The sequence below is a fragment of the Taudactylus pleione genome, unplaced genomic scaffold, assembly GCF_031769625.1.
Source record: "Taudactylus pleione unplaced genomic scaffold, aTauple2 ptg000497l, whole genome shotgun sequence".
NCBI classification, from domain to species: domain Eukaryota; kingdom Metazoa; phylum Chordata; class Amphibia; order Anura; family Myobatrachidae; genus Taudactylus; species Taudactylus pleione.
The window spans coordinates 2,449,183-2,476,758 of record NW_028284899.1 but is presented as its reverse complement, the minus strand read 5'-3'; the positions used below and the strand labels follow the sequence as shown (position 1 = coordinate 2,476,758).

The following is a 27,576-nucleotide window of genomic DNA, read 5'->3' as shown; positions in this document are numbered from 1 at the left end:
AGGATTCTATGATCTGCAAACTTTCTTTGTTCTAGGGCACAGGTTCTCAAACTCGGTCCTCGGGACCCCATCAGTGCATGTTTTCCAGGTCTCCTCACAGAATCACATGTGAAATAATTAGTTCCACTGACACCTGCTGAGTGACCTGGAAAATGTGACCCGTGTGGGGTCCTGAGGACCGAGTTTCAGAACCTCTGTTCTAGGGAAAAGGATTACCGCCTAAGCACCTAGCAATAGCGTCCATCCATCCTACAAAAACTCTTATATTTAAATAGTTATATTTCTGTTAGTGTCTCTACAAATGTAGTTTTCTCTTCATGTCATGGTAGAGAAAGAGCCCAAGAGCTGCTCACAAGGATTTGGTATGAAATACCCCCCCAAGTGCCTAACCCTAATCCCCCCTTTAAGTGCTTAACCCTAACCACCCCCTTCCCCGCTGCCTAAACCTAAGTCCCCCGGGGGGTGCCTAACCCTAAGTCCCCTCCGGGGGTGCCTAACCCTCCCTCCCCCTAGCCTAACCCTAACCCTCCTGGGGGGGTGCCTAACCCTAAGCCCCCCCCGGGAGCCCTAAACCTAACCCTCCCCCCCGCGGCTGTCCGCTCGCGGCGCCCGGCATCCCTGTGATCGGGATGCCGGGCTCCGGTCTCCAGGCGTCGGGGAAATGCGGTCGTCTACATCTAGATGCCCAGCATTTCACCCTTGCCGGGAAATGACAGTCGGGAAGCCGGCTGCCGGTATTTAGGCAGTCGGCTTCCCGATTGCCTCCCGCTCACAAAGACCCCAAGTGTTAACGTATTTGCATTCCTTTAATGCTCGTGGTTCTTCTCACCTTACAAAATCTGCATTTCCCATTTGCTATAGTTAAAAAAAAAAAAAAAAGGAAAAAGAGAGACTCAGAATAAGAGCGATCAAAAATGACTGTAGAGAGTTATATTCTGTATTTCTCTTGATAAGGAATTGACGCTTTATTTTATGGCTCAGGCTAGTTCTGCTCTGTAATATCACGTTATTGTCACATTTTTCTATTTAAAAAGATGGGGGTTTCTGTGTTGTTTGGAGAAGTTGTTTAAGCTTTTCTCCTAAAAAGAAATTATTTCAATTACAGATATCTTTTCTTCTGTTTTATACTATTGGAGATTATCCCGCTACATATCTCTATGCACTATGCATTCTGGGATAAGATTACCATCAGCATCCGTAAACTGTTTCAGTGAGTTGAGCGCTTAACTGCCAATGGGTGAGCTCGAGAGTCCTGCACTGCACTTATACAGCTTCACTGCTTTTTAAAAAAAAACTATTTTTATTTCAAATAAAGGATGCTAAACCATACATGCCTACTCTTCCGGGAAGGCCAGGAGACTCCCAAATATTGGGTGGCGCTCCCGGTCCCTCGGAAAAGTAGGCAAATTTCCCGCCGCAGTCACCCCCCTGCAACCCTCCCGCATAAGCGGGGCTGGCCGGTGACGCGATTCGCATTAAGCTCGGCATTGTGAAGAGGGGATGGGGCCACAATTATGCGATCATGCGGTCACGCCCCTGGCCCCGCCCCCAATACGTCATCTTTGCCGGCCACGCACCCCGCTGTATGTGCTAAACATAATACAATTTGTAAAGTATAAAGCGATACAGGAAATGGGAGGATACACAGCTTTGCAGAGAATCACCCATCGTTGAACTGAATATAATAAACGAGTGAACAGAGAGAAACATCGGCAAAGATATATTTACAATAAAAGAACAACAGAGGCTGAACAAGATCCATGGCTTCAAGAAGGAAAGAGAATAGAAAGGAATTAATCAAAGAGCCAGAAGGGGAGGGATGGAGAGGGGGTGCGGGGCTGTTGATGGGGAGGGTGAGTTAGGGACTATGCTTAATTAAAGTCACTACGAAGGCGAGTGGGGAGCACAGATATAATTGAGAGTGATAAATTTAGCAGCTTCACGGCTTTGATCGCCAGAGAAGTGATTTGAAAATGCCACTTTCTCTGCCATCAGTGAACTCTTGGAGACTTGGCCCTAAACCCACCAGCTGTTGCTATGTGACAATCCTGTTCCTTAGGCCAAAGAAAGTTTACATATCATTGACTCCGGCAAGCTAATATAGGCAGGGCGGCCACAGGAGGTCCAGCTACTGTAGTACAAATGTACTGGGCCTGTGCTCAGGGAGGAATCCGCAAGGGTGCAGATAATGCTGCATGCAAACTGCTTCTTAGTTGCAGACAGATGGCTGTTTGTGACACTGATGTGAGTGATCTGCTCTGCTGCAGCAGCAGAAGAGGTCTTAGATTGGGGGGTGGGGTACAGGAGTTGCATGCCACGGGTCCTCCTCTCATGATGGAGACTTCAGTCTAACCATCAGCTCCTCATATTCCCCACCCCCAACTCTCCTCCTCCTATGTTCACCTCACCATACTGCACAGTAATAGAGGCACACAGTGGCAGAAGTTTATCAATTGTGCATCTGCTCCTCTCCCTCCCCAAGTTTGCCTCTGCCACCCTTACTAATGCCATCCCCAAGTGTGTATCTGCCACACCCAATCACAAGTGTGCCTTTGCCCTCACCCCCTACCCCAAGTGTGCCTCTGCCACCCTCACTAACCAAGTTTTCCTCTGCCACCCCCACTAACCAAATGTTCCTCTGCCACCCCTCATTCCCAAGTGTTCCTCTGCCACCCCCATTCCCAAGTGTTTCTCTGCCACCCCCCATTCCCAAGTGTGCCTCTGCTACCCTCACTAATTAAGTTTTCCTCTGCCAACCCCCTTCCCAAGTGTGCCTCTGCCACTCTCACTAACCAAGTGGTCCTCTGCCACCCCCATTAGCAAGTGTTCCTCTGCCCCCACCCCCTCTCCATGTGTGTCTTTGTCCCTCCTTCCTTAAGCGTGCCTCTGCCCCTCCCTCCCTAAGTGTCTCTGCCTTCATCTCTCCCAAAGTGTGCCTTTGCCTTTATCTCTCCCAAAGTGTGCCTCTGCCTCCATCGCTCCCCAAGTGTGCCTCTGCCTCCATCGCTCCCCAAGTGTGCCTCTGCCTCCATCGCTCCCCAAGTGTGCCTCTGCCTCCATCGCTCCCCAAGTGTGCCTCTGCCTCCATCGCTCCCCAAGTGTGCCTCTGCCTCCATCGCTCCCCAAGTGTGCCTCTGCCTCCATCACTCCCCAAGTGTGCCTCTGCCTCCATATCTCCTCAAGTGTGCCTCTGCCTCCATCACTCCCCAAGTGTGCCTCTGAACTCCCCCCACCCCATGTGTTCCTCTGACCAACAATACCCATGCCTCTGACCACCATACCCCTTTCCACATCTCTTACCCTTATCTGTTGTTACCTAGTTGGGCGGGCCGGCTGGCATGATCTGTACATCATGTGTTTGGCGCCGCAGTCCCTAAGGATCTTGGTTGTGTGCACCCTCTTAACCTCGGGGCCCCACTGGACTTCGGGGCCCAGGAAAGGTGTACCCTTTGTACCCTCTGTCACCATGCCTTCTGCATCCACCTCTGGATGTCCATTTAGTGAAGCTGTCATCACCAGTTCCCTTAGATGATCTATTATTTCAGCCTATTTGAATGCATTGATGGGAGTGGAAGCAGTCATTCCCGTTTACTCTGTTAAGGGGAAATAAATCATCAGCCACAGATCTCAGTCAGATGGTGCCAGTACTGCCATAATGAAGTAGGTAAGAGGGCACAGTCTATTGAACTTGTTAGCTGTCAATTATTGGAGTTCCCTAGTTTTTAGCAAGAGTAGGTGTGCAAGACTTACATATCAGGATATACTATCTGTGCGTACAGCACCCACTGTGTTTTATAATAACACAATATTTGCAGAAGAACCTTCTCTTTTGATTGACGTGTATAATGGAACATTTTCTTTAAGGTCGTAATACTGGAAATTCCCCTATTACAGATTTTCTTTATACTCTCAGTTAAGAAAAAAACACATGTTGTCTTTGTGCAGGTCTCTCCACCCAGCATTTTTGTAGAGAATGTGTACAATACCTGGCAGGTGGGGTCTGGGGCTGACATAGCAGGGAATCTGCAGAGCGCAGGAATTCAGAAATGTTTGCGAAAGGATGTTGCAAATACATCAGTTACATCTATATAATCCCTGTGGGTTGTGGTACGAAATGCCGACATTCGGAATGTCGGTATGCACAGTTTTGACATGGTCATAACGAGCCTTATTCAGATGTGCACGCAGTATTCATATTTGGTCATTTGAGCAACGTGCTACTGTGCATGCAGGAAAAGGCTAGAAAATCCTTACTGTATTGAGGGTGGTTAAATCGGTCTCACCAGCGCACGTGAGAATTGCTTATATACGCAGAGTCGGTGTCTCAGGGTGCGCTCAGTCTGTCCTATGGAAGTACACAAGAGGAATGCTGAAACTGGCATTTGCATATTTTTACATGAACTGCGTGCATCTCTGACTCAGGTTCAATGTCAACATGGTCACCATTGTGCATGTCGACATAGTGTTTTTACAGTGTTTGAGCCCGGCCCCTAATCATAACCCTACCCACAGCCTAATCCTAATCCTAAACTTATGCCTAACCCTAAATTTAACTGCAGCCTAACCCTAAACCTAACCGCAGTCTAACACACCACCTAACCGCAGCCTAACACTAAACCTAACCGCAGCCTAACCCTTAACCTAACCGCAGCCTAACCCTAAACCTAACTGCAGTCTAACACACCACCTAACCGCAGCCTAACCCTAACCGCAGCCTAACCCTTAACCTAACCGCAGCCTAACACACCACCTAACCGCAGCCTAACCCTAACCGCAGCCTAACACTAAACCTAACCGCAGCCTTAACCTAACCACAGCCTAACACTAAACCTAACTGCAGTCTAACACACCACCTAACCGCAGCCTAACCCTAACCGCAGCCTAACACTAAACCTAACCGCAGCCTAACCCTTAACCTAACCGCAGCCTAACCCTAAACCTAACCGCAGTCTAACACACCACCTAACCGCAGCCTAACACTAAACCTAACCGCAGCCTAACCCTTAACCTAACCGCAGCCTAACCCTAAACCTAACTGCAGTCTAACACACCACCTAACCGCAGCCTAACCCTAACCGCAGCCTAACCCTTAACCTAACCGCAGCCTAACCCTAAACCTAACCGCAGTCTAACACACCACCTAACCGCAGCCTAACCCTAACCGCAGCCTAACACTAAACCTAACCGCAGCCTAACCCTTAACCTAACCGCAGCCTAACCCTAAACCTAACTGCAGTCTAACACACCACCTAACCGCAGCCTAACCCTAACCGCAGCCTAACACTAAACCTAACCGCAGCCTAACCCTTAACCTAACTGCAGCCTAACCCTAAACCTAACCGCAGTCTAACACACCACCTAACCGCAGCCTAACCCTAACCGCAGCCTAACACTAAACCTAACCGCAACCTAACCCTTAACCTAACCGCAGCCTAACCCTAAACCTAACCGCAGTCTAACACACCACCTAACCACAGCCTAACCCTAACCGCAGCCTAACACTAAACCTAACCGCAGCCTAACCCTTAACCTAACCGCAGCCTAACCCTAACTGGAGTCTAACACTAAACCTAACCGCAGCCTAACATTAAACCTAACCGCAGCCTAACACTAATCCTAAACTTATGCCTAACCGCAGCCTAACCCTAAACCTAACCGCAGCCTAACCCTAAACCTAACCACAGCCTAAACCTAACCGCAGCCTAACCCTAAACCTAACCACAGCCTAACCCTAAACCTAACCACAGCCTAAACCTAACTGCAACCTAACACTAAACCTAACACTGACATGTACTGCTGACATTGAAACTGCTGACATTCACAATGTCAACATAATGACCATATCAACATTATGCCAATGTCGACATTGTGATCATCGTCATTTCCACTGTCGACATTTCATCCATGCAGGGATTACGTGTGATCCAGCACCAGTGGTAGATACCATCGTATAAAGATTTAGTATTGGCTCGTAAAATTGATGTCTGATGCTGAATCAATTAATGTAAAAAAAAATATATGTATTTTTTATATAATAGGTTAATACTATTTGGAATGTTTCACAGATGTTTTTCTATTTCAATAGCTCATATTACTGAGGTGCTACCATGCACTCTAATATTTGTATCAACCAAAGAAACAGAAGAAAAGAGGAGGGTTACGGTTAGAAACTAGGGGGATAGTTCGGTTTAGGCCAGTGTTGGCTAACCTTGACACTCCAGCTGTTGTGGAACTATATATCCCAGCATGCCCTGCCACAGTTTTAGCATGCCCTAATAGCAAAACTGTAGCAGTGCATGCTGGGTTATGTAGTTTCATAACAGCTGAAGTGTCAAGGTTAGCCAACACTGGTTTAGGCACTAGGGGCGGAGGTTAGGTTTAGGGTGCAGCAAGGAAGGGTTAGGTGTCGGTATCCTAAACTTGTTGGGATGCCGGCAACAGGATTCTGACCACCAGGATCCCCAGTGCTGGAATCCTGTACCCAACCTGTTTTCCAAATTGGGCAACTGTAACATCCTGTTTGCCTTTTCCCCATTAAAATGAATCATGATTGTATAAATATATATAAACACTTACATTTCTTTTTTGTTTCTATGCACATTTCTTTCTATTTATTGACTGTATTTTAAATATTTTGCCGGATTGGTAAACCTATAAAATACTTTTTAAGGGTGAATTAATAAAGTTTCAAAATATTGACTATATATATTAGTGCTCAGTGCGAGCTGAATTTTGTGCACCAGAATAAAAACTCTACTTTTCTTCTATTTCTTTGGTTGACATTTCATCCATATTGACATTCTGAATGTCGACATAATGACTACACAGTACATACCATCTCTGTATTACTGTTTCTTACATGCTTGTAGGACAATCATGGTTCATTTTAATGGGGAAAAGGCAAACAGGATGTTACAGATGCCCAATTTGGAAAACAGGTTGGGTACAGGATTCCAGTGCTCTGGATCACGGCGGTCAGAATCCAGAATCCCAACAGGTTTAGGATACCGACACATAACCCTTCCTCTCTGCACCCTAAACCTAACCTCCACCCCTAGTGCATAAACCTAACTACCGCCCCCTAGTTTCTAACCCTTCCTCTAGTAACTAACCCCTAACCCTCCCCCTAGTGCCTATTCCCTAACCATACTTGCTAAATCTACCTGATTGTGACGGAGACTCCCTGAAATAGTAGCAATCTCCCTGTCTCCCTGAAGAGGCTAGCAATCTCCCTGATTCTACCTTACCCCCATTATGAAGCTGTTTATCTGCAAGAAAAAACAGAGATATATAAATTCAAATGGGTTTATTAGTATAATTTCCCTGCATTGGTTATAAGGTACAATGGGGAGATGTATGAAGCCCAGAAGCGGTATGTGCGCTGATACCGCTTCTCCCCGATGTATGATGGGGGGTCTGGGCGGCAAATGACAGAGGCGCTATGCGCCCCTGTCATTATTGGCGCTGCTATCTACAAGATAGCAGCGCCGATAGCCTGGGTCATGTACGAACAGTCAGATCGCCTGACTGTTCGGCCCGCTGTAGCTGTCGTTATCGACAGCTACAGCCTGGCGCTAACCTACCCCCACAGCAGGGACAGCGCTGTCCCTGCTGCGGCGGCTGCCGGCTCCAGGCTACACACGGGATCTCGCGATACTTGCGAGATCCCGCACATGCTCAGTGGAGCCGACCGGGACAGAGACACAGGGCATCACCTCTAGGCTGATTCTCTGTGGTCTCTAGCGGGTAGCGCCGGAGGGGGGAGTTAACGCTCCCCCTCTCCAGCCGATGAGATGTTCATACATCTCATTGGTGGTGCTTCCTGCTTCGTCTCAGTAAAGAGGCGAAGCGGGAAGCGTTATAGCGGCACTTTAAGTGCCACTATCATACATCTACCCCAAAGATCCCTATGGCTACATGCATTTTCTGATAATTATCAGTGTGTTTTCATCAACACGTAAATCTTACTATCTGCTTTGGGGCTCATTTACATTTAGATGTAAAACAATTTTATGACACGCCTCTTAGATGTAGTAAAACATGTCCACTTAACGTGCGCTCATAGGTGTTGTCTTCATAAACTCCCTGAAATGCCTTTTCAAAAGTAGGCAAGCATGCCCATAACCTTCCCCCCCAGTGTCTAACCCTAACGCTCCCCCTAGTGGCTAACCCCTATCCCTAACCCTCCCCCTAATCCCACTACTTACCGTTGGGATGCCTGGCGCCAAAATTCTGAGTGGTGTCGGGATTCCAGCACCAGCATTCTGAGCAGGGGCAATTCTAGAGAGGAGGGGGCCCTTGTGCAGCCTCCACCATGGGCCCCCTCCTCTCCACCCGGCGGCCGGCTCTGTACTGAGCTGTGCGCGGCCAGTGCCGGAGTTATAGACTCTGGACACTAGAGTGTGCCCAGAGTCTATAGTGTATGCACAGGTCACCGAGAAAATGGCCGCGGTGGCCATTTTCCCTGTTCTGCACATGCGCCAATGACGGGAAAATGGCCACCAAGGCCATTTTCCAGTCATTTTTACAGCGCCGGACACCTGCGCCGACGTGGGACACTGAAGAGGTAAGTAAGATTATGGGTGCAGGGTGTGCAGTGCGGGGCCCCTCTGGACCCAGGGGACCGTTTTCCCCGCACACCCTGCACCCATTATAGATTATCTTTCACACTGCACTTTTCTTACTATGGCGGTGCCCTGGGGCGGCTTAGCTGGGCTAGTTTGGGGGTGTCCTGCACTCTGGATTTGAATCGTAGTATGTTAGGGACCTACCCTACAGAGGTTACCTGGATATTGGTGGGTAGGCCCATAACCTTGGCCAAGATTATGCTAAAAACCTCTATTGATTGCAAAATTTTATTGCATTTATATATTATTAATAATTTGGAGTTGTGCACCTGAGATTTGTCTGTTTTTGTGCCTGCAATTTGTCTCATCAGGTAGCACCTCCCATTATATATATATATTCAGGGTGTGCAGTCCAGAAATCTTTCCCATATACTCCATTATAGATACGCCCCTGATTCTGAGCACAGGCATCCAGACAGCCGGGATAATAACTATATCTCATGGAAAAATGAGGCTTTATAAGTTAGACATTTAAAATTGAAAAAAAAAAAGGTGACATTTGCGACATAAAGCTAACCTGTTCTTCCAGTACTCGGTAATCTATAACTTATTTTTATGACAAAATAAATGTACACTGGTGGTTGTAAAAACATTTTTTCTCAATGTGTAATTCAGTAATATTTTACAAGTATTTTACCTCCTCGAATGCACATTTCTAAAAGTCGTCTTTAAAAGTGGGTATAGCATAATATTAACCAAAATAATTGTTTATTCTTTTTTAATGTGGCAAATTAAGCTAGAAACTAATGCCATATCGTATATATACAAGCGTATAAACACTGATTCCCCTCAAGTTTTAAGAACAACATGTTCAGGAAAAAAAATCATTCCTCGCTGCATCATCCTATAAAATAGTTATGTTAGGACCATTTAAATACTAAAAAAATAACCAACAAAAATAAATAAATGGCTAGGGAGTCTTGGATCTGGGTGAGAGATGGAGTATCGCTTTGTTTGCTATGTGGGTGTGAAGCTATTGCCACTCACATACTTAGTGTAACAAAACAAAGTAAATCTCAGTTGTGACACTTTCTTGGAACTTGTTTCATTCCTGGAGATATAAAAAGTGTCACTGCATTACTACTGTAGAACAAGACATCCAGGTATGTGGATTGTACAGTGTTCAGCATGAGCTTGGTTACCGGCTTGTGTTACTATTGGTTTTGGCTTTCCATACTGCTGCTTTTATGTTATAATTTATTGATGTTATATCTTATTAGTAGTGGCTTTAGAAGGTGTACTGGTGTACTTCTGGATGGGTCCTCACCCAAGGTTCTATTAGTAGGAAGTCTAATATGGTCTACCACCCTCCCGGTGGTCCCTGGGCACTTTGACTTGTCTATTTTATTTTAGAATTTTTTACCCTGCAGAAACATTGGTTTAAAAGCTGTTTCCTAAGACATATAGACATAACTCATAGGGGTAAAACCAATTAGATGCGAGTTGGGTCCTGCGAGCCGTACTCACTGCGAACTCGCACTGCGAATTCCATTTGCAATCCATTTGCAAATTCGCATTCATTTTTCAGAGGAACTTCACGATTTTTGTGCACACCCCCCCGAGCAGTTGAAAAGGTAAGTAAAGTCTTTATTTTAAGGTAAAAATGTTGTGACGTAGTGCAAAAGCTCTGGTACACCCCTCCCAATAAATAATCATGCATTTGGAGGGGTTTAAATATCATAATTCGGCGAATAAAGACATGCAAGTTTTCAGTAGAATTTTTCTAAACAGCACAGTAATGGGTTAAATGATGTGGGACCGGTATGTGGAGTATAGACTGTTGAGGGGTTTTAGAACTTGCAGATGAGGGGTAAAGGTATTTATTCCAACGTTTCACAAACTTGCAGTGGCGACTCCAGAAGTGTGGCTGCAGCTCAGTCCAAAATTCAAATAGGAGAGCCACACCAACTGCCACTAAGTCCCGGCCGGCGATGTTTGGCAGCGTTTGGGGTGGCAGTTGGTATGGCTCCCCTATTTGAATTTTGCAAGCTTGTATAAAACCTAGAGATGTGCACTGAGCCCTGTATTTTGCTTTTGGTTATGGATTGATCTTTGTGTTTTGGTTTTGCAAAACTTTGCCCTCACATGCTTTGGTTTTGGACCTGTATTTTAAAAAAAAAATAAAAATAAAAAAATAAATAAAAAACAGCTAAAATTATGTAGTTTGGACATGTTTACATGCAATCTTTGGACCTGTTTACATGCAATCCAAAACCCAAGTTCGTTTTTTTAAACCAGGTTCCGAGCTGACAGCGAAACCGAGTCAGGACTTGGTTCGACTTGTCGGTTCTCTGGAAGCCGGACCCGGGCAACTCTAATAAAAACACTGAAAAACTACTATGCAGACATTTTTCTGTATCCCAAAATGATGGAAAATTAGCTGTAAAACACGTGCTTGCTATCATTTTTCCATCACGTAAAAAGAGCAAACATCTGCAATTTGACACCATTTAAGACCCTCCAATGTAATGTACTTTCCTTATGGCCACTAACAGTCTTCTATATGGTCCTGCTATCTCACCTTTTTGGGGTCCTGGGTGGTTTCCCTAGTTTTTCATGCCCTTCTCCCAGGTTCTATTTTGTAGAAAAGTCACACACCCACGTCGCAATTACCACAAATTGCCATTTCTAATTGGATCTCGCATATCACTGGTGCATTATATGCAAGTTTCATGAAACAAACTCGCTTTTGCAAACTCACACCTATTAGGTTTATCCCCATAGTCTGTGCAATATATTTATTCGTATAGGACTTCTATAATTTGTGAGCACAAACTGATAAGATAAAACTGGCCTTGTATCTGCGAGTTCAGATGGTCAGGGTTACTGCAGATTGTTGATATGAGAATCTAGGCAGGCGTAGTGGAAAAGATGATCTTTCTAGAAGTATTAGATCAAGAATGACGGCTGTTCTGCTAAATTCTACTCTGTGAATGTTTAATTGGGGGAGATGTTTCAAATCTTTGAGAGAAATAAAATGAAGAAGTTGCCGATAGCAACCAATCTGCTTCTAAGTGTCATTTTATAAACTGTGCTAAATAAATTACAGTTAGACGCTGATTGGTTGCTATAGGTAAATTCCCCACTTTATCTCTCTATAAGGTTTGATACATCTCCCCGAACTGTTTTCTGCAGAAACAAGATGTCTCCCTTGCTTTCCTTGTCGCTGGTGGTCGTGTTGCTGTCTCTTCCTGGATCTCTAGGTAAGTGATGTATTTCCCATATGTCAAATAAGCTATGTAATGGGTATGGGGTCATGACACTGACAGAGTAAATCTTTCAATAGGGTTCATATTTGGGAACCGGGATAATTCAAGATCTTCTGAGATCCACTTTCCCTTCCTGAACATTGGGGGGCGTTCCTCAAAGGAGTCTTCTTCACGGGAGTCTTCTTCACAGGAGTCTTCTTCACAGGAGTCTTCTTCACGTGAGAAACCACCAGTCCCGGATGATCTAAACCCGCAATTTTTCTGTCAGGGTCCCTGTAAAGATGGGTGGATTTCCTACCTTGGCTATTGTCACATCTATGTGGCGCGGGAATTCAGCTGGAAAGACGCAGAGGTAAAACTGATTATTCTGAATAATATTAACTGTTTACTGATCTTTGATTGATTGTTCAGTAGTTATGGTTGCTTTTCTAGGTGGCAATTATTATTTTGTTCCTTGCGATCAAATAATGACACTTAAGATCAGTGGGGGTTCTAGAGGTGGGGCTGCAGCGCAGTCCAAACTTCAAATAGGGGAAACACACCAACTGCCAGTTAGTCCCTGCCGGTGATGTTTGTGAGCATTTGGGGTGACAGTTGGTGTGGTTCCCCTATTTGAATTTTGGTCTGCACTGCAGGGTCCCCATAGCCAGCAATGAAGACTGTAACGTTTTCGCCATCTATCTATGGTGTAAGCGATACAGTGACAAACAGCGGTACTTTTAGTTTACCGCTGTTTGTTAAATATTGAAAGTGCTGAAGGGGCTATGTCTCGTTGTTAAATGTGGCCCTTCATGTATATAGCATGCAGATATCATAGTCATTACTATGTATGTACAGTATAAATACTATAGGACAGTATATTTATCCAAAAATTAAAAATTAATTCATAATTCAGATAACATCAATCCCACAGCACTATGTGATATGCTTATGAATCATTGTGCCTTAACTCTGGTGCAACTAGTTTGTATTTTGGTCGTTTTAGGTTGCAGTTGTTTGGCCTGGTTACATTCTAGGCAATCATTAATAGTCAGGTTGGCCTCTGTGGTCCAGTTGGCCCATTATCTCTGTCTATTTTACCTGCTAGTGGTTTGTTTTCAGGACTTTTGTCCCATCTCATATGTGCGTAAGATAAGAGTCGTTACTTTTGTTGTTAACCTGCGAAAATTAAATATTAAATTTGACCAGACGCAGCCTGTCCAAAGGCTGGATCTGTATGGTCACACATGTACATACACAGATTGAACAGGGGGCCTGATTCAGACCCGTTCGCTAAGCTGCAGACGCACGCTATGGGCGATTATTGCACGTTTGCGTATGCATCAAAGTACCTATGCGCGAACCAGTCACTGTGCACACGTAGTACACAGACTGAGCGCTATTTTGAGTGACAGTGCCGTTTGTGGGTGGTAACAGGGGAAGGTGCTTGTGAACGGGGGAGTGGTGTCTGGGCATCAAAACGGCGTCTCATGGGTGTGCATAATTAGCAAAGAAGCATCATTGTACACGTCACTTGCTTATATTTCAGCCTGCAGTGATCGCAGTGCTTGTGGTGTTGTAGGGTCTACCCGATGGCTTTCGATGATCATGATTAATTATACACTTCCTGGAGATGTCGTGTGTTAAGATAGAAAAGTGGGTGTCTTTATACTGGCGTGCGTTCGCTCTGCCGTCTGCAGAATTTGCATACCCGGCCCCTTTTAGCTGCGAGAGAGCGCAGCTTAACGTCCGGGTTTGAATCGCCCCCAGGGTGCTATCAGTAAGGTTGGATGTTACAGCCTGCGAGCAGTGGCTTCATTTTGTTTGTAGCTGCTAGATTTAAAGGCTTAATTTATTTTAAGGCAAATGCTACCTGGTTCTGCCTAAAAAAAATATGTTGATGATTTAAATCTAGCAGCTATGTCACCAAAATCTCACTGCTGCTGGCATCATGGAAACTTTTACATTTGGGTCACGTGTGTGTTTAACATTGGTCATGACTAACATCTCCTATTGGGATAATCAGTCCCATGCATGCTGCTAATCGTGTCCAATTAGTAAAAAAACCCCATCATAATTGGCATTAAAGACTGCAGCGTCTACAGACATGGCATTTTGGGCAAGAGTGTTTGAGTACACAAATCAACACTAACTTTATTGTGACTACTACATAGATAGGTGACTTAGGGGTCTATTTACTAAGTCTTGGATGGAGATAAAGGGAACAGAGATAAAGGGCTTAATTCAGAGGCGGACGTACGGTCTACGAGATAAAGGGCTTAATTCAGAGGCGGCCGCCCGGTTTCTGAGCGACCACTTGCATCCTCCGACCGCCTCTGAATGAGGGCCAAACCAAATCAGCTCCTGACATTTTTCAAACAGCCTGTGACATGACAGTTATCTCCATCCAAGACTTAGTAAATAGACCCCATATTTTGTAGGCATATTTTTTATACCAATTTTTTTTGTTTTTGCTGAAAAAGGATTTTAATTTGACAGTATTTGTTTAAAATCTTTGTTAGTGGTAGGGGTGAGCGGGTTCGGATTTCTGAAATCCGAACCCCCCCGAGCCCCCCCGATCCGAGTCCGATCCGAGTCAGGCTCGACTTTTCCCGCCTGACTCGGATTCTGAAATCGAGGCAAAACGTCATCTTCCCGCCTTCCGAGTCTCGCGGGTTTTGGATCCTATATAAGGTACCCACGTCGGCGCCATTTTCTCACTCGGCTGTGGACAGTGAAGAGGGAGGGTGGGAGTTAGGGCTGTGTAGTGTAGTGTAGTGTAGTGCTGCTGTTGTCCACTACTTCAAAGTCCATAGGGGCTGGCTGTGTTGTGCTGTGCTGCTGTTGTTAATAGGGGCTGTGTCCACTACTTCAAAGTCCATAGGGGCTGGCTGGACTGTGTTGTGCAGTCAGTTCTCCATAGGGGCTGTGTCCACTCCAAAGTCCTGTGCAGTGTCCCAGTCCTAAAGAGGTGCTGTAGTGTTGTCCAGGGGGTGCTCTGTCCATCAGGGGTGCTCCCCCCAAGTGCTAAAAATATAATATATTTTCTGTGTTTGTGAATTGTGTGCGCAGTAGCCGCACGTGCATCAACAAAGTAGTGCCAAGCGTGCGCCTGTGTCATAAGTAAAGGGCCGGCTGGCTTGACCGTTAAAGGGTGCTGTAACCCCCGAAAGTACACTCCAGTCCAAACCAAAAAAAAATTATTTTCTGTGTTTGTGAATTGTGTGCGCAGTAGCCGCACGTGCATCAACAAAGTAGTGCCAAGCGTGCGCCTGTGTCATAAGTAAAGGGCCGGCTGGCTTGACCGTTAAGGGTGCTGTAACCCCCGAAAGTACACTCCAGTCCAAACCAAAAAAAAAAATTATTTTCTGTGTTTGTGAATTGTGTGCGCAGTAGCCGCACGTGCATCAACAAAGTAGTGCCAAGCGTGCGCCTGTGTCATAAGTAAAGGGCCGGCTGGCTTGACCGTTAAAGGGTGCTGTAACCCCCGAAAGTACACTCCAGTCCAAACCAAAAAAAAATTATTTTCTGTGTTTGTGAATTGTGTGCGCAGTAGCCGCACGTGCATCAACAAAGTAGTGCCAAGCGTGCGCCTGTGTCATAAGTAAAGGGCCGGCTGGCTTGACCGTTAAGGGTGCTGTAACCCCCGAAAGTACACTCCAGTCCAAACCAAAAAAAAAATTATTTTCTGTGTTTGTGAATTGTGTGCGCAGTAGCCGCACGTGCATCAACAAAGTAGTGCCAAGCGTGCGCCTGTGTCATAAGTAAAGGGCCGGCTGGCTTGACCGTTAAAGGGTGCTGTAACCCCCAAAGTACACTCCAGTCCAAACCAAAAAAAAAATTATTTTCTGTGTTTGTGAATTGTGTGCGCAGTAGCCGCACGTGCATCAACAAAGTAGTGCCAAGCGTGCGCCTGTGTCATAAGTAAAGGGCCGGCTGGCTTGACCGTTAAAGGGTGCTGTAACCCCCGAAAGTACACTCCAGTCCAAACCAAAAAAAAATTATTTTCTGTGTTTGTGAATTGTGTGCGCAGTAGCCGCACGTGCATCAACAAAGTAGTGCCAAGCGTGCGCCTGTGTCATAAGTAAAGGGCCGGCTGGCTTGACCGTTAAGGGTGCTGTAACCCCCGAAAGTACACTCCAGTCCAAACCAAAAAAAAAATTATTTTCTGTGTTTGTGAATTGTGTGCGCAGTAGCCGCACGTGCATCAACAAAGTAGTGCCAAGCGTGCGCCTGTGTCATAAGTAAAGGGCCGGCTGGCTTGACCGTTAAAGGGTGCTGTAACCCCCGAAAGTACACTCCAGTCCAAACCAAAAAAAAATTATTTTCTGTGTTTGTGAATTGTGTGCGCAGTAGCCGCACGTGCATCAACAAAGTAGTGCCAAGCGTGCGCCTGTGTCATAAGTAAAGGGCCGGCTGGCTTGACCGTTAAAGGGTGCTGTAACCCACAAAGTACACTCCAGTCCAAACCCAAAAAAAAATTATTTTCTGTGTTTAGCCGCACGTATATATCAAATCGATATAACATAAATGGAGGACCAAACTTTCTCCGATAAAAATAAAATAGAGAAAGATCAAGAACCACTTCCTCCTAGTGCTGAAGCTGCTGCCACTAGTCATGACATAGACGATAACATGCCATCAACATCGTCTGCCAAGGCCGATGCCCAATGTCATAGTAGAGGGCACATACAATCCCAAATGGCAAAGTTCAGGAAAATGACCTTGAAAAAGACATTTAAATCAGCTGAAGAGAAACGTAAACTTGCCAATATGCCATTTACGACACGGAGTGGCAAGGAACGGCTAAGGTCGATCCCTAGTATGTTCATGACTAGTGGTTCAGCTTCACATGACGATGGAAGCCCTCCTCCCACTAAAAAAATCAAAAGAGTTAAGCTGGCAAAAGCACAGCGAAGAACTGTGCTTTCTAAGAAGATATCACAAATCCCCAAGGAGAGTCCAAGTGTGGTGGTGGTTGCGATGCCTGACCTTCCCAGCACTGGACGGGAAGAGGTGGCTCTTTCCACCATTTGCACGCCCCCTGCAAGTGCTGAAAGGAGCACCCACAGTCCACTTGCTGATATGCAAATTGAAGATGTCACTGTTGAAGTACAACAGGATGAGGATACTGGTGTAGCTGGCGCTGAGGAGGAAGTTGGCGAGGAGGATTCTGATGGTGATGTGGTTTGTTTAAATCAGGCTCCGGGGGAGACAGTTGTTGTCCGTGGGATGAAAAAGCCCATCACGGTCATGCCTGGGCAGAAGACCAAACATTCCACCTCTTTGGTCTGGCAATATTTCTATCCAAATCCGGACAACAACTGTCTTGCCATATGTACCATATGTAAAGGTGAAATAAGTAGGGGTAGGGACGTCAACCACCTAGGAACATCCTCCCTTATACGGCACCTGCAGCGCGTTCATAAAAAGTTACTGTCAAGTTCAGAAACTTTGGCTAAGACCGTAAGCAGTCCAGGGACACCTAAATCCCGTTGTCCTGTTGTATCCAAGCGCCTGCAAACCACACCGTCAACTCCCTCCTCGTCAATTTCCTCCTTAGTTAGTATCGGAAGTAGTCCTGCAGGCCATGTCACTGGCATGACTGACTCTCCTATCCGGGATTCCTCCGGAGGATCCTGCATTGCTACGCCTACTGCTGCCGCTGCTGCTGTTGCTGCTGCTGGGAGTCGTTCATCATCCCAGAGAGGAAGTAGGAACACCACTACTTTTACTAAACAATTGACCCTCCAACAGTCCTTAGCGAGGAGGATGAAGTACGACAGCAGTCATCCTGAAGCAAAACGTATAACTGAGGCCTTGACTGCTATGTTGGTGTTAGACGTGCGTCCGGTATCCGCCATTAGTGCAGTGGGATTTAGACAATTGATGGAGGTAGTGTGTCCCCGGTTCCAAATCCCGTCTAGATTCCACTTCACTAGGCAGGCGATACCGAGACTGTACAGAAACGTCAGAAAAAGTGTCCTCAGTGTCCTGAAAAATGCCGTTGTACACAATGTCCACTTAACCACGGACATGTGGACAAGTGGAACAGGGCAGACTAAGGACTATATGACTGTGACAGCCCACTGGGTAGATGTATCACCTTACGCAGCAACAGCAGCAGCGTCACCAGTAGCAGCATCTCAGAAATGCCAGCTCGTTACAAGGCAGGCTACGCTGTGTATCACCGGTTTCAGTAAGAGGCACACCGCCGACAACCTCTTAGAGAAACTGAGGGAAATCATCGCCCAGTGGCTTACCCCACTTAGACTCTCCTGGGGATTTGTGATATCTGACAACGCCACCAATATTGTGCGGGCATTACATCTGGGCAAATTCCAGCACGTCCCATGTTTTGCTCACACAATAAACTTGGTGGTGCAGAATTTTCTGAAAAGCGACAGGGGCGTGCAGGAGACGCTTTGGGTGGCCCGAAAAATTTCTGGCCACTTTCGCCATTCAGCGACTGCGTGCCGAAGACTGGAGCGCCAGCAAACACTCTTGAACCTGCCCCGCCATCACCTGAAGCAAGAGGTTGTGACGCGGTGGAACTCAACCCTCTATATGCTTCAGAGGATGGAGGAGCAGCAAAAGGCCATACAAGCCTATACATCCACCTATGACATAGGCAAAGGAGGGGGTATGCACCTGACTCAAGCGCAGTGGAGAATGATTTCCGTGTTGTGCAAGGTTCTCCAGCCCTTCGAACTTGCCACACGTGAAGTCAGTTCAGACACTGCCAGCTTGAGTCAGGTCATTCCCCTCATCAGGCTTTTGCAGAAGCAGCTGGAGAAAGTGAAGGAGGAGCTAAGACGGAGCGATTCCGCTCGGCATGTGGGACTTGTGGATGAAGCCCTTCATTCGCTTTGCCAGGATTCCAGGGTGGTCAATCTGTTGAAATCAGACCACTACGTTTTGGCCACCGTGCTCGATCCTAGGTTTAAAGCCTATGTGGTGTCTCTCTTTCCGGCCGACACAAGCCTGCAGAGGTGCAAAGACCTGCTGGTGAACACACTGTCAGCTGAAGCGGAACGTGACACGTCAACGGCTCCTTCTTCATTTTCTCCTGCAACTGGGGCTGCCAGGAAAAAACTTAGGTATCCTAAGCAACCCGCTGGCGGTGATGCAGGGCAGGCAGGACCAAGTTTGGACATCTGGTCCGGACTGAAGGACCTGGCAACAATTTCTGACATGTCTACTGTCACTGCATATGATACTGTCACCATTGACAGAATGGTGGAGGATTACATCGGTGACAGCATCCAAGTAGGCATGGCAGACAGTCCATACCTGTACTGGCAGGAAAAAGAGGCAATTTGGAGGCCCCTGTACAAACTGGCTCTATTTTACCTGAGTTGCCCCCCCTCCAGTGTGTACTCCGAAAGAGTGTTTAGTGCAGCCGGGAACCTTGTCAGCGAAAGGCGTAGGAGGTTGCTTCCACAGAATGTGGAGAAGATGATGTTCATCAAAATGAATTATCAGCTCTTCCAGGGAGACCAGCCTCCAGAAGGTACAGAGGGACCTGTGGTGGTGGATTCAAGTGGGGACGAGTTAATACTTTGTGAGGATGAGGATGTACACACTGAAGAGGGTGAGGAATCGGTGGATGAGGAGGATGAGGATGACATCTTGCCTCCATAGAGCCAGTTTGTGCAGGGACACATTAATTGCCAGCTTGTTTTGTGGGGGCCCAAACGAACCAATCATTTCAGCCACAGTTGTGTGGCAGACCCTGGCGCTGAAATGATTGGTTTGTTAAAGTGTGCATGTCCTGTTTATACAACATAAGGGTGGGTGGGAGGGCCCAAGGACAATTCCATCTTGCACCTCTTTTTTTTCTTTGCATTATGTACAGTTTGGGGCCTAGTTTTTCAAACTGCCATCCTGTCTGCCACTGCAGTTTCACGCCTAGATGGGTCACGTGTTTGTGCCGCCCACTCGTGTCGCTTAGCATAGTCATCCAGCTACCTCGGTGCAACGTTTTGGACATAAAAACACTATTGTGAGGTGTGAGGTGTTCAGAATAGACTGGAAATGAGTGGAAATTAAGGTTATTGAGGTTAATAATAGCATAGGAGCAGAAAAACCTACAAATTCTGTGATTTTAGCTGTTTTTATGCTTTTTTTAAAAAAAATACAGATCCAAAACACAAAACCCAGAACCCAAAACACGGAAGGGTGGTTTTGGCAAAACCAATCCAGATCCAAAACACGAAGAAAGATCCAGATCCAAAACCAAAACACAAAACACGAAAAGTGGCCGGTGCACACCCCTAGTTAGTGGCATCTAAATGTGCTAGCATTGTTCACAATCATTTGTTAGCACAATGGCACAATTATTTGCGCTCTCTTATTTGGTTTAACTACTTTTTGAACTATTTTTAAATCAATTTCTTGTATCATTGCCAACTTGTGTTGGTATCATTGCCAAGCTAAATTATTATTAGATCAAAACACATCCTACTTCTGGATTTTTAACTTGAACTGTCCTTGTTTTTTTTCAATATACAGTTTGTCAGTTAGAACTTAGAAGCTGATTGGTTGGTACTAAATATTTATCTATACTTACCTAACTATGGGCCTGATTCAGAGCCGTTCGCTATTTGCGGTCGTTCGTTCTAAAACAAGGGGTGGCTATTCAAATGATCAGTTCGCAAATTGCAGTCTGTTCACACCTCTAAGTCTGAACGAGCGAGCAAAACATACGCTCGGTTATTTGTTAAAAACGCCCCCTGGCCGCTCGCACCATACGTCATGTCCGCTATTTATTAGATTAATCGAGTACATCGACCAGCGTATGAACTGCTCGCTATTCTTGTGGTTGGTTTTTGCTACCACAATCTTGCGAGCAGTTCTGGCTATAAAATAACCCAGTGACGTGGTCAATGACGCTGCTGTATTAATTATGCACACCCATAAAACGCCCGTTTTGACCTTTAAGCACGCCTGCGTTCGGATCTCCACTCCCCATTTTCAAGCACCTTCCCCTGTTACCACCCACATACGCCTCATTCTGTCACTCAAAATAGCAGGCATTCGCTATATTGCGAGCACATGAATTTCGGCCGCACTGACTGGTTCGCGCATGCGTATAACGATCCGTACGCATGCGCAGATGTGCGAACATCGCTCGGAACGAGCGTACTGCCGCTAGCGAGTGGCTCTGAATGAGGGCCTATATACTTATCTAACTATGGGTGGTATTCAATCAGTTTCGCGTCTGCGATAAAGTTTCGCCTGCCCGACTTTCAGCCTACATCACGTGTTTTGGACGCGGAAATTATCGTGTGTGCCCCCGCTATTCGCCCTATTAAATTCCACACAACGCGAAAACGGCAAGCCGCGAAATGAGGTGGAAAGTGCTGTCAGAAATGGGGAAATCAGTCTGAATCCCCCAAAATGATGCACTAACATTAGGGACCAATGTAGATGTCCCTGAATAGCCCTAATAAAACTATTTGGGGTACTTAAGTTGTTTCAATAGCTTCTTATTAGCGTCTTTGCACTAATGGTGAAGAATAGCATTTTGCAATATTTTTTGGTGAAAATAAGTAGTTCTGTCAAATTTGAGGTACTTGAAAATGGGTGCTAGCATATTTTAAAGTCTCTAAAGTGAAGTTAAAAAATCGTCAAAAAGGCACCTGCAATCAAAAAAACACCTGACCCATCCTTGCAGACCCCCAAGAAGTCTATTTTGCTAGTTTTTGTAATTGTCCCCCCATTTTCAACTTTTTTTTGGGGTGTTCTTAACTTTTTTTAGGGATTTTTTGACACAGTTGTCCTTTAGGGGGCTGTCAAAAGGGTTCTGAGTGGTTTCCTTACCTTTGCATCCCAAAATAAAAAAAATGCATTTCTTTTCTCCTGCTATTCATAGGCGAATCTGTTTCGCCTCTTACATTGATCTTCTGCGTATGCGAAAACTAATTGGAATTAAATACGAGATAAGTTTTTCGCCACGCGAAAAGCTGTGATCGGTGATACTTTTCCACAGACCTAGGCTTTTTGCGTCCAATTGAATATGGCCCTATACTATATATATCTCCAAGGCTTATGACATTTCTCCACCAATATATTGTATGCCCGTCGTCCAGTGTGTGCCAGTGATATCTGCGAATAACGTCATCCACACAGGGCCGGATTAAGGGGGGGACGACAGGGGCGGTCGTCCCGGGGCCTCCACACACACAGAGGCCCCCACAACTAGAGCACGCAGGGGGGGTTCTGAGTACTTAGAAACCCCCCTTGATGGACAAATCCCCCTTACAGCGGGCAAAGTGGGGGCAGAGCCAATATGGCAAACCCCACCCCCATATTAACCGCGAATCGCGGCATTACGGCACAAGGGGCATGACCTAATTATGTGAGGTGCCCGCCCCCATTACCAATCTGCAGCTGCTGGATAAAAATGTAAGTGTATGTGTTGTGTATTGGTTTAATGTGTATATATGTGTATGTGTGTATAATACTGTATGTTATTGTGTGCATACTGTGGATGTGTTAGTAAGTATATATGTGTATGTATGTGTTAATGTGTATGTACTGTATGTGTTTATGTGTGTACACTGTATATATGTGTGTTAGGGCTCTATTTATTAACATTATTATTACTAAAATAAAGTGAAAAAGGGTGTTTTCACACCCTTTTCACATTATTTTAGTATCACCTATAGTTATTACAGGGCAATTGGAGTAGAATTCGTAAAATTCTACTCCAACCCCTAAGTATCACTTATTTTTAGTAATCAGATCGCATTTCCCATAATTGTAATGGGAAATGTGATCAGACTAAAGTTACTAAAAATAAATTGTGAAAAAATACCTGGAGGTGGCGTTATCCAGGGTCTCCCCCGGTTAGCGGACTCCTACTCTGCTCTAACGGGTCCCAGTAATCAGCTGTGTGGTCTAAACAGAAAAAAAAAAATTGTCAAAATTTTTTTTTACTTACCTGACTCCAGGGACCGGTGATCGGGCCTCCGGTGAAGTCTCCCCTCAGGTCAGCTGGTCTCCCATAGTGCACTGCAGCCCGGTCATCAAGTGATCGGGTCCCAGTTCAGTATGGGAGATCACCTGATCGGAGGCATGGAAGACATCACCGGAGGCCCGGATCATGCAGGTAAGTGTAATTAAGGGAGAGGGGGGGGGGTCACGGGGGTTTGCAGGGGGGGACTTAGCGCCGGGGGCGGAGCTTAGCGCCGGGGGAGGGGTAGCAGCGGCGGCCGGTCAACGCACGTGCGAGCACTTTGTCACGGTATTTTTTCAGAAAATACCGTGACTAGTGTGAGGATGGGATTCGCAGGGACAGAGCTTTATCGCAAGCTCTGTCCCTGCAAGGGATTTGTAGTAAATCCCTGTGATATTGCCTGAATTCGCAATGCGAATTCAGTAGTTAATATCACACTACAATCTGCATTCAATATGCGGATTGTAGTAAATAGAGCACTTGGGGCCTCATTCAGAGGCGGTCGGAGGATGCAAGCGGTTGCTCAGAAACTGGGCGGCCACTTGCATCCTGACCGCCCGCCTCTGTTGCGGTCGTTAGGCTGTGGGTTAACACCCACAGCTCTAACGACCGCATCGGGGCTTACGACGAGACCCTAGGGTCTGTCAGAGCCGGAAGCTCTCCACTGACATCACTAGTGATGTCAGTGGGGCCTCCCCCAAACGGCAGGCGTTCCCATGGGAACGCCTCTGTTTGGGCTGCCACCCCCCCGGCCCGCCTTCCAAACGGGGCAAGCTGTCAATCAACATCGACAGCTCGCCCCCTTTGGAAAGAGACCCGCTACGACCGGCGCTGTCGGTCGTAGCGGGTCTCACGCATGCGCACGAGGAAGCCGGCTCCCTCATGCGCATGCGCATGCGCACTGGCAAAACATTGAGGCGGCCGTGCGGTCGTAGACCGTACGGCCGCCTCTGAATAAGGTCCTTAGTGTGGCTCAGTTGCCCCATGGCCCCCACAAGCCTTAATCCGGCCCTGCATTCACAGACATATTGTGTTGGCTGTGCTGCACAGCTGATGCCCAATATATCTGCAGATGAATCTGTGTTAGACCACCCATACGCTTGCAGCAGAGGCTGTGGGAGGGGGACGCACGCGAGACAAGACCCCCGGCCAGCGGGACCCACGGCCAGATGACAGATGATGGTTGTTCATTGTCTATGGACAACCATCATCTGCAGATATAGCTTTTAGGTGTGTACCCAGCTTAACTCAGCAAAATAGCAGGACCTCAGGGCTTCCTGTTATTGCAAGTCTTGTGTTTATGGCTTTTTCCATGTTAACTGGATTTATTTATTTTGTTGAAATGTGCTGTTTATTATGCATTATAAAGCAGCAAACCTGCCACTGCCATTATGCCAGGTATGATATGGCCTACAAATCAGACAACGCCTAATTCCACTCCCTCCAGGCTCATTTTGATATCTTGTAAAATAAAGCCCAGTATTAGTCTGTGGTAGAAGATGCCATATTGCGCCCAAGCCGATGTGCAATCGCAGAAAATACACTATGGAGCTGATGCAGTGCGCAGTGTGCGCCCGTTTGCAGAGCCTTGTGTGTTTTTTGCACTGCCCATGCTCTGCTTGTGTGGGAGATGCTGAGTCATATACAGTACATTTCAAGTGCAGTACCACTTGCAATGAAAGGGCGTAGCTGGGCTGTTCTCACATATGGGGGAGATGTACTAAACCTTGGAGAGAGATAAAGTGGACGAAGATAAAGTACCAACCAATCAGCTCATAACTGTCATATTACAGGCTGTGTTTGGAAAATGACAGTTAGGAGCTGATGGGTTGGTACTTTATCTCTGTCCACTTAATCTCTCTTTGAGGGGTCTATTTACTAAGCAGTGTTAGGAGACAGAGTGAAAAGTGATAAGGTGCCAGCCAATCAGCTCCCAACTGTCATTTTTCAAACACAGCCTGTGAGATGGCAGTTAGGAGCTGATTGGCTGGGACCTTATCACTTTTCACTCTGTCTCCTAATACTGCTTAGTAACTAGACCCCCAAGGCTTAGTTTATCTCCCCCATAGGCAAAGTTCTGAGGTTACTGCAGAGCTGGACAGAAGGGTAATATGCCTGTTAGCAGGTGCTATATTTCGCAACAAGTATAGATAGATTGGTATAAGTGTGCACTGACGATGATGACAAGCATCAAACCAAGCATAGGGGTCCAGTGCACAAAATGATGGGTATGGTTACTGGTGAATATATGCATTAATTCCATGCATGAGCATCTATGGCCCATTTGATTTCAATCAGCCTCAGGTCCTATGGGAATTTGTGCTCTGGCTTACGTGTGAATGTTGTAAATAACCCCTATGTGTGACAGTCAAAGAAGTTGTCTACTTGTTGACTGGGCAGATGATGCAGGGGCCCGGCCAATCAGGTGACACATTCATCCCCTTCCACCCATGCAAGCTGGCAGCTGACTACAGGTAAAGGTAAGCGATCCCAGTGACACCACATAGATACTGTACAAAGGGGAAGAAAGTATGATCTTAGCTGTGGCTTGTGGTAATGCATGTCAATGTACTGAGAGAGAGGTTTGCAGTTGCAGTGTGCCTCCTTTACAGCTACTGTATATTTTCCCTTGTAATATTTATGTTGGTGTAAATTCTTGAGACTGGATTACAGAGAAGTTAGCATAGTAGAGTGGCGGAAAAGTAGGCTGTGTGATCCAGTTTAGTGCAGTTTGTGAAAAATATATGGGTCTGTTTTATCAAAGATTCAAAGCCCTTGCTTTTGTCTATTTATCAAAGCCCCCTGCATGATGACGCTATAGACGACTATTACAAGCCATAGCCTTCAGTGGGGTCATTCTGCAATGCTTCTGCATGCAAAGTCCAGGGAAGTCAATTTATCATGGGAGCCTGAGTTACAGCTCCATCCACAGTGCGCATATGATGCCCGTTAGTCCACTCACACATTTGCACTTTAATGTGAAACTGGCTGGGTATGTAACGCTTACCGCTGCCTGCCTGTGTTTGCTGGGTCACTTACCAAGATCTTCATTTTGCAGGAGTCTCAGAATGTTGCAGCATCTCAAGTTGATATGTGTAGCAGTCAAGGAATTTAAATCAACATGTAACAGAGGAACATAGAATTTGATGGCAAAAAAGAATGTAAAGGTCTGCCTAGTCCATGGCCATTGTGAGGCCGGTGTAGCTGGTGCATGCATCAAGGGCGTGATGCTCTGTTGGGGGCACAGCTGCACTCCTAGCCTGTAAACGTAGTGATGCTCACCTGTAAGTGATGTGCGTCAGCAGTATCGGACTGGGGCAAGAAGGCCCACCAGGGAATGCAGTCATAGGGGCCCATATGTAGGGAAGTGGCCATACCATAGTCCTGTGCAGTATAATGTAACATATGTATAATGTATAATTCAAGTGCACAGTCTGGAACCTGATCCCTAGAGGAGGGGGTGGGGCCCACCAGGGGTTTGCCCTGTACCCCTATGGACCAGTCCAACCCTGTGCGTCAATTAGAGCAACGAGCAATGCACCGCCAGTGCAATGAATGATACACATTTGGCCGTCCTCCTCTTTACAAAAAATTGCAGAACATCACATATGTGTGTACGCTACAAACATGTAGGTGCAGTGTGTATCACCTCTGCAGAAGACTTTGCTCTCTCTGTCTGTGATGAAGTAAAATAAGGCAATTTGTGGGTATGGGAAGAAGAGTGGGAGTACTTATTTGTTAAATTTACAAGTCTGGGCATTAAGATGCAGCAACACTATGGGGAGCAGCAGCACCAAGCCTTGGGGAAAGATAAAGTGGAGAGAGCTAAAGTACAAACCAATCAGCTCCTAATTGACATTTTTCAAACAGCCTGTAAAGTGACATTTAGGAGCTGATTGGTTGGTACTTTATCTACGTCCGCTTTATCTCCCGGGAGGGTTAGGTTTAGGGTGCGGGAAGGGGGGGCGGTTAAGGTTAGGCACCCCCGGTGGGAGATTAGGGTTAGGTACCATTAGGGTTAGGCACCACTGGGGGAGGGTTAGGGTTAAAGGGGGACACAGGGAGGGTAAGTATACTTACCAGCCCTTGTCAGGATTTTGCAGATCGGGATGCCGCTGTTGATCTTATGACCGCTGGCATCCCGCCTGCTGGCCATCCATACCAATTCCTCTCCAAGGCTTAGTACATAGACCCCTATGACTCTGCTGACAGTGAGAGCTGTGAGCAAGGGGATGGAGGGTAAAATCTGCCCATCCTGTCCACTTCACTAGGAAGTGGGCGAGATGCGGGAGATTTGCCTACTCTTTCGGGGGTGTGGGGGGTTACCCGAAAAATCGCGAGCCTCCCGCGACTCCCGGGAGAGTAGGCATGTATGGTCTACATTGACCACGCTGGCTGCAGGAATCTCAGCATGTATCAGTAATCTTAATCTGACAGAAATAACACAGAACCTGATGAGTTATGAAAATAAACAAACTGTTTAGGCCGTAGTTACTTATTACACATTAGCTGCGCCCGTCTGTGGGAGGAAATCAAATATGGATCTTCTAGAGGAATCCCATAGTAAACAATTCTGTTTGACTTCTAGGTGGTATTAAACGCAGGGCTTATCTGTACTTTATCAAAGGTTGCTGACACTTGTACTAAGGAGATCAATCATTGTAAATATACTAATGTGATGTTTATAGAGGATTTAATATTGGTGACTTTTAACCTCTTACTGTAGGTTCTAGAGCACAGGTTCTCATACTCGGTCCTCAAGACCCCAAACAGTGCATGTTTTCAAGGTCTCCTCACA

General features: G+C 46.2%; 1 protein-coding gene across 2 annotated transcripts in view; it reads left to right on the top strand.

Annotated features, from left to right (window-relative positions):
- Positions 1 to 9,655: 9,655 nt before the first annotated feature.
- The window catches only part of LOC148502431 (lectin-like), a 36,616-nt gene continuing 18,695 nt past the window's right edge, over positions 9,656 to 27,576 (top strand). Inside the window, exons 1-3 of one of the 2 annotated variants that reach the window (XM_088449822.1) lie at positions 9,656 to 9,730; positions 11,763 to 11,830; positions 11,914 to 12,188. In XM_088449822.1, the coding sequence (XP_088305948.1) occupies positions 11,770 to 11,830; positions 11,914 to 12,188 (336 nt within the window). In that variant the 5' untranslated portion in view covers positions 9,656 to 9,730; positions 11,763 to 11,769. Of the gene's footprint in view, positions 9,731 to 10,091; positions 10,202 to 11,762; positions 11,831 to 11,913; positions 12,189 to 27,576 lie in introns of those variants that run through there. The other variant, XM_088449823.1, reaches the window with a different exon arrangement.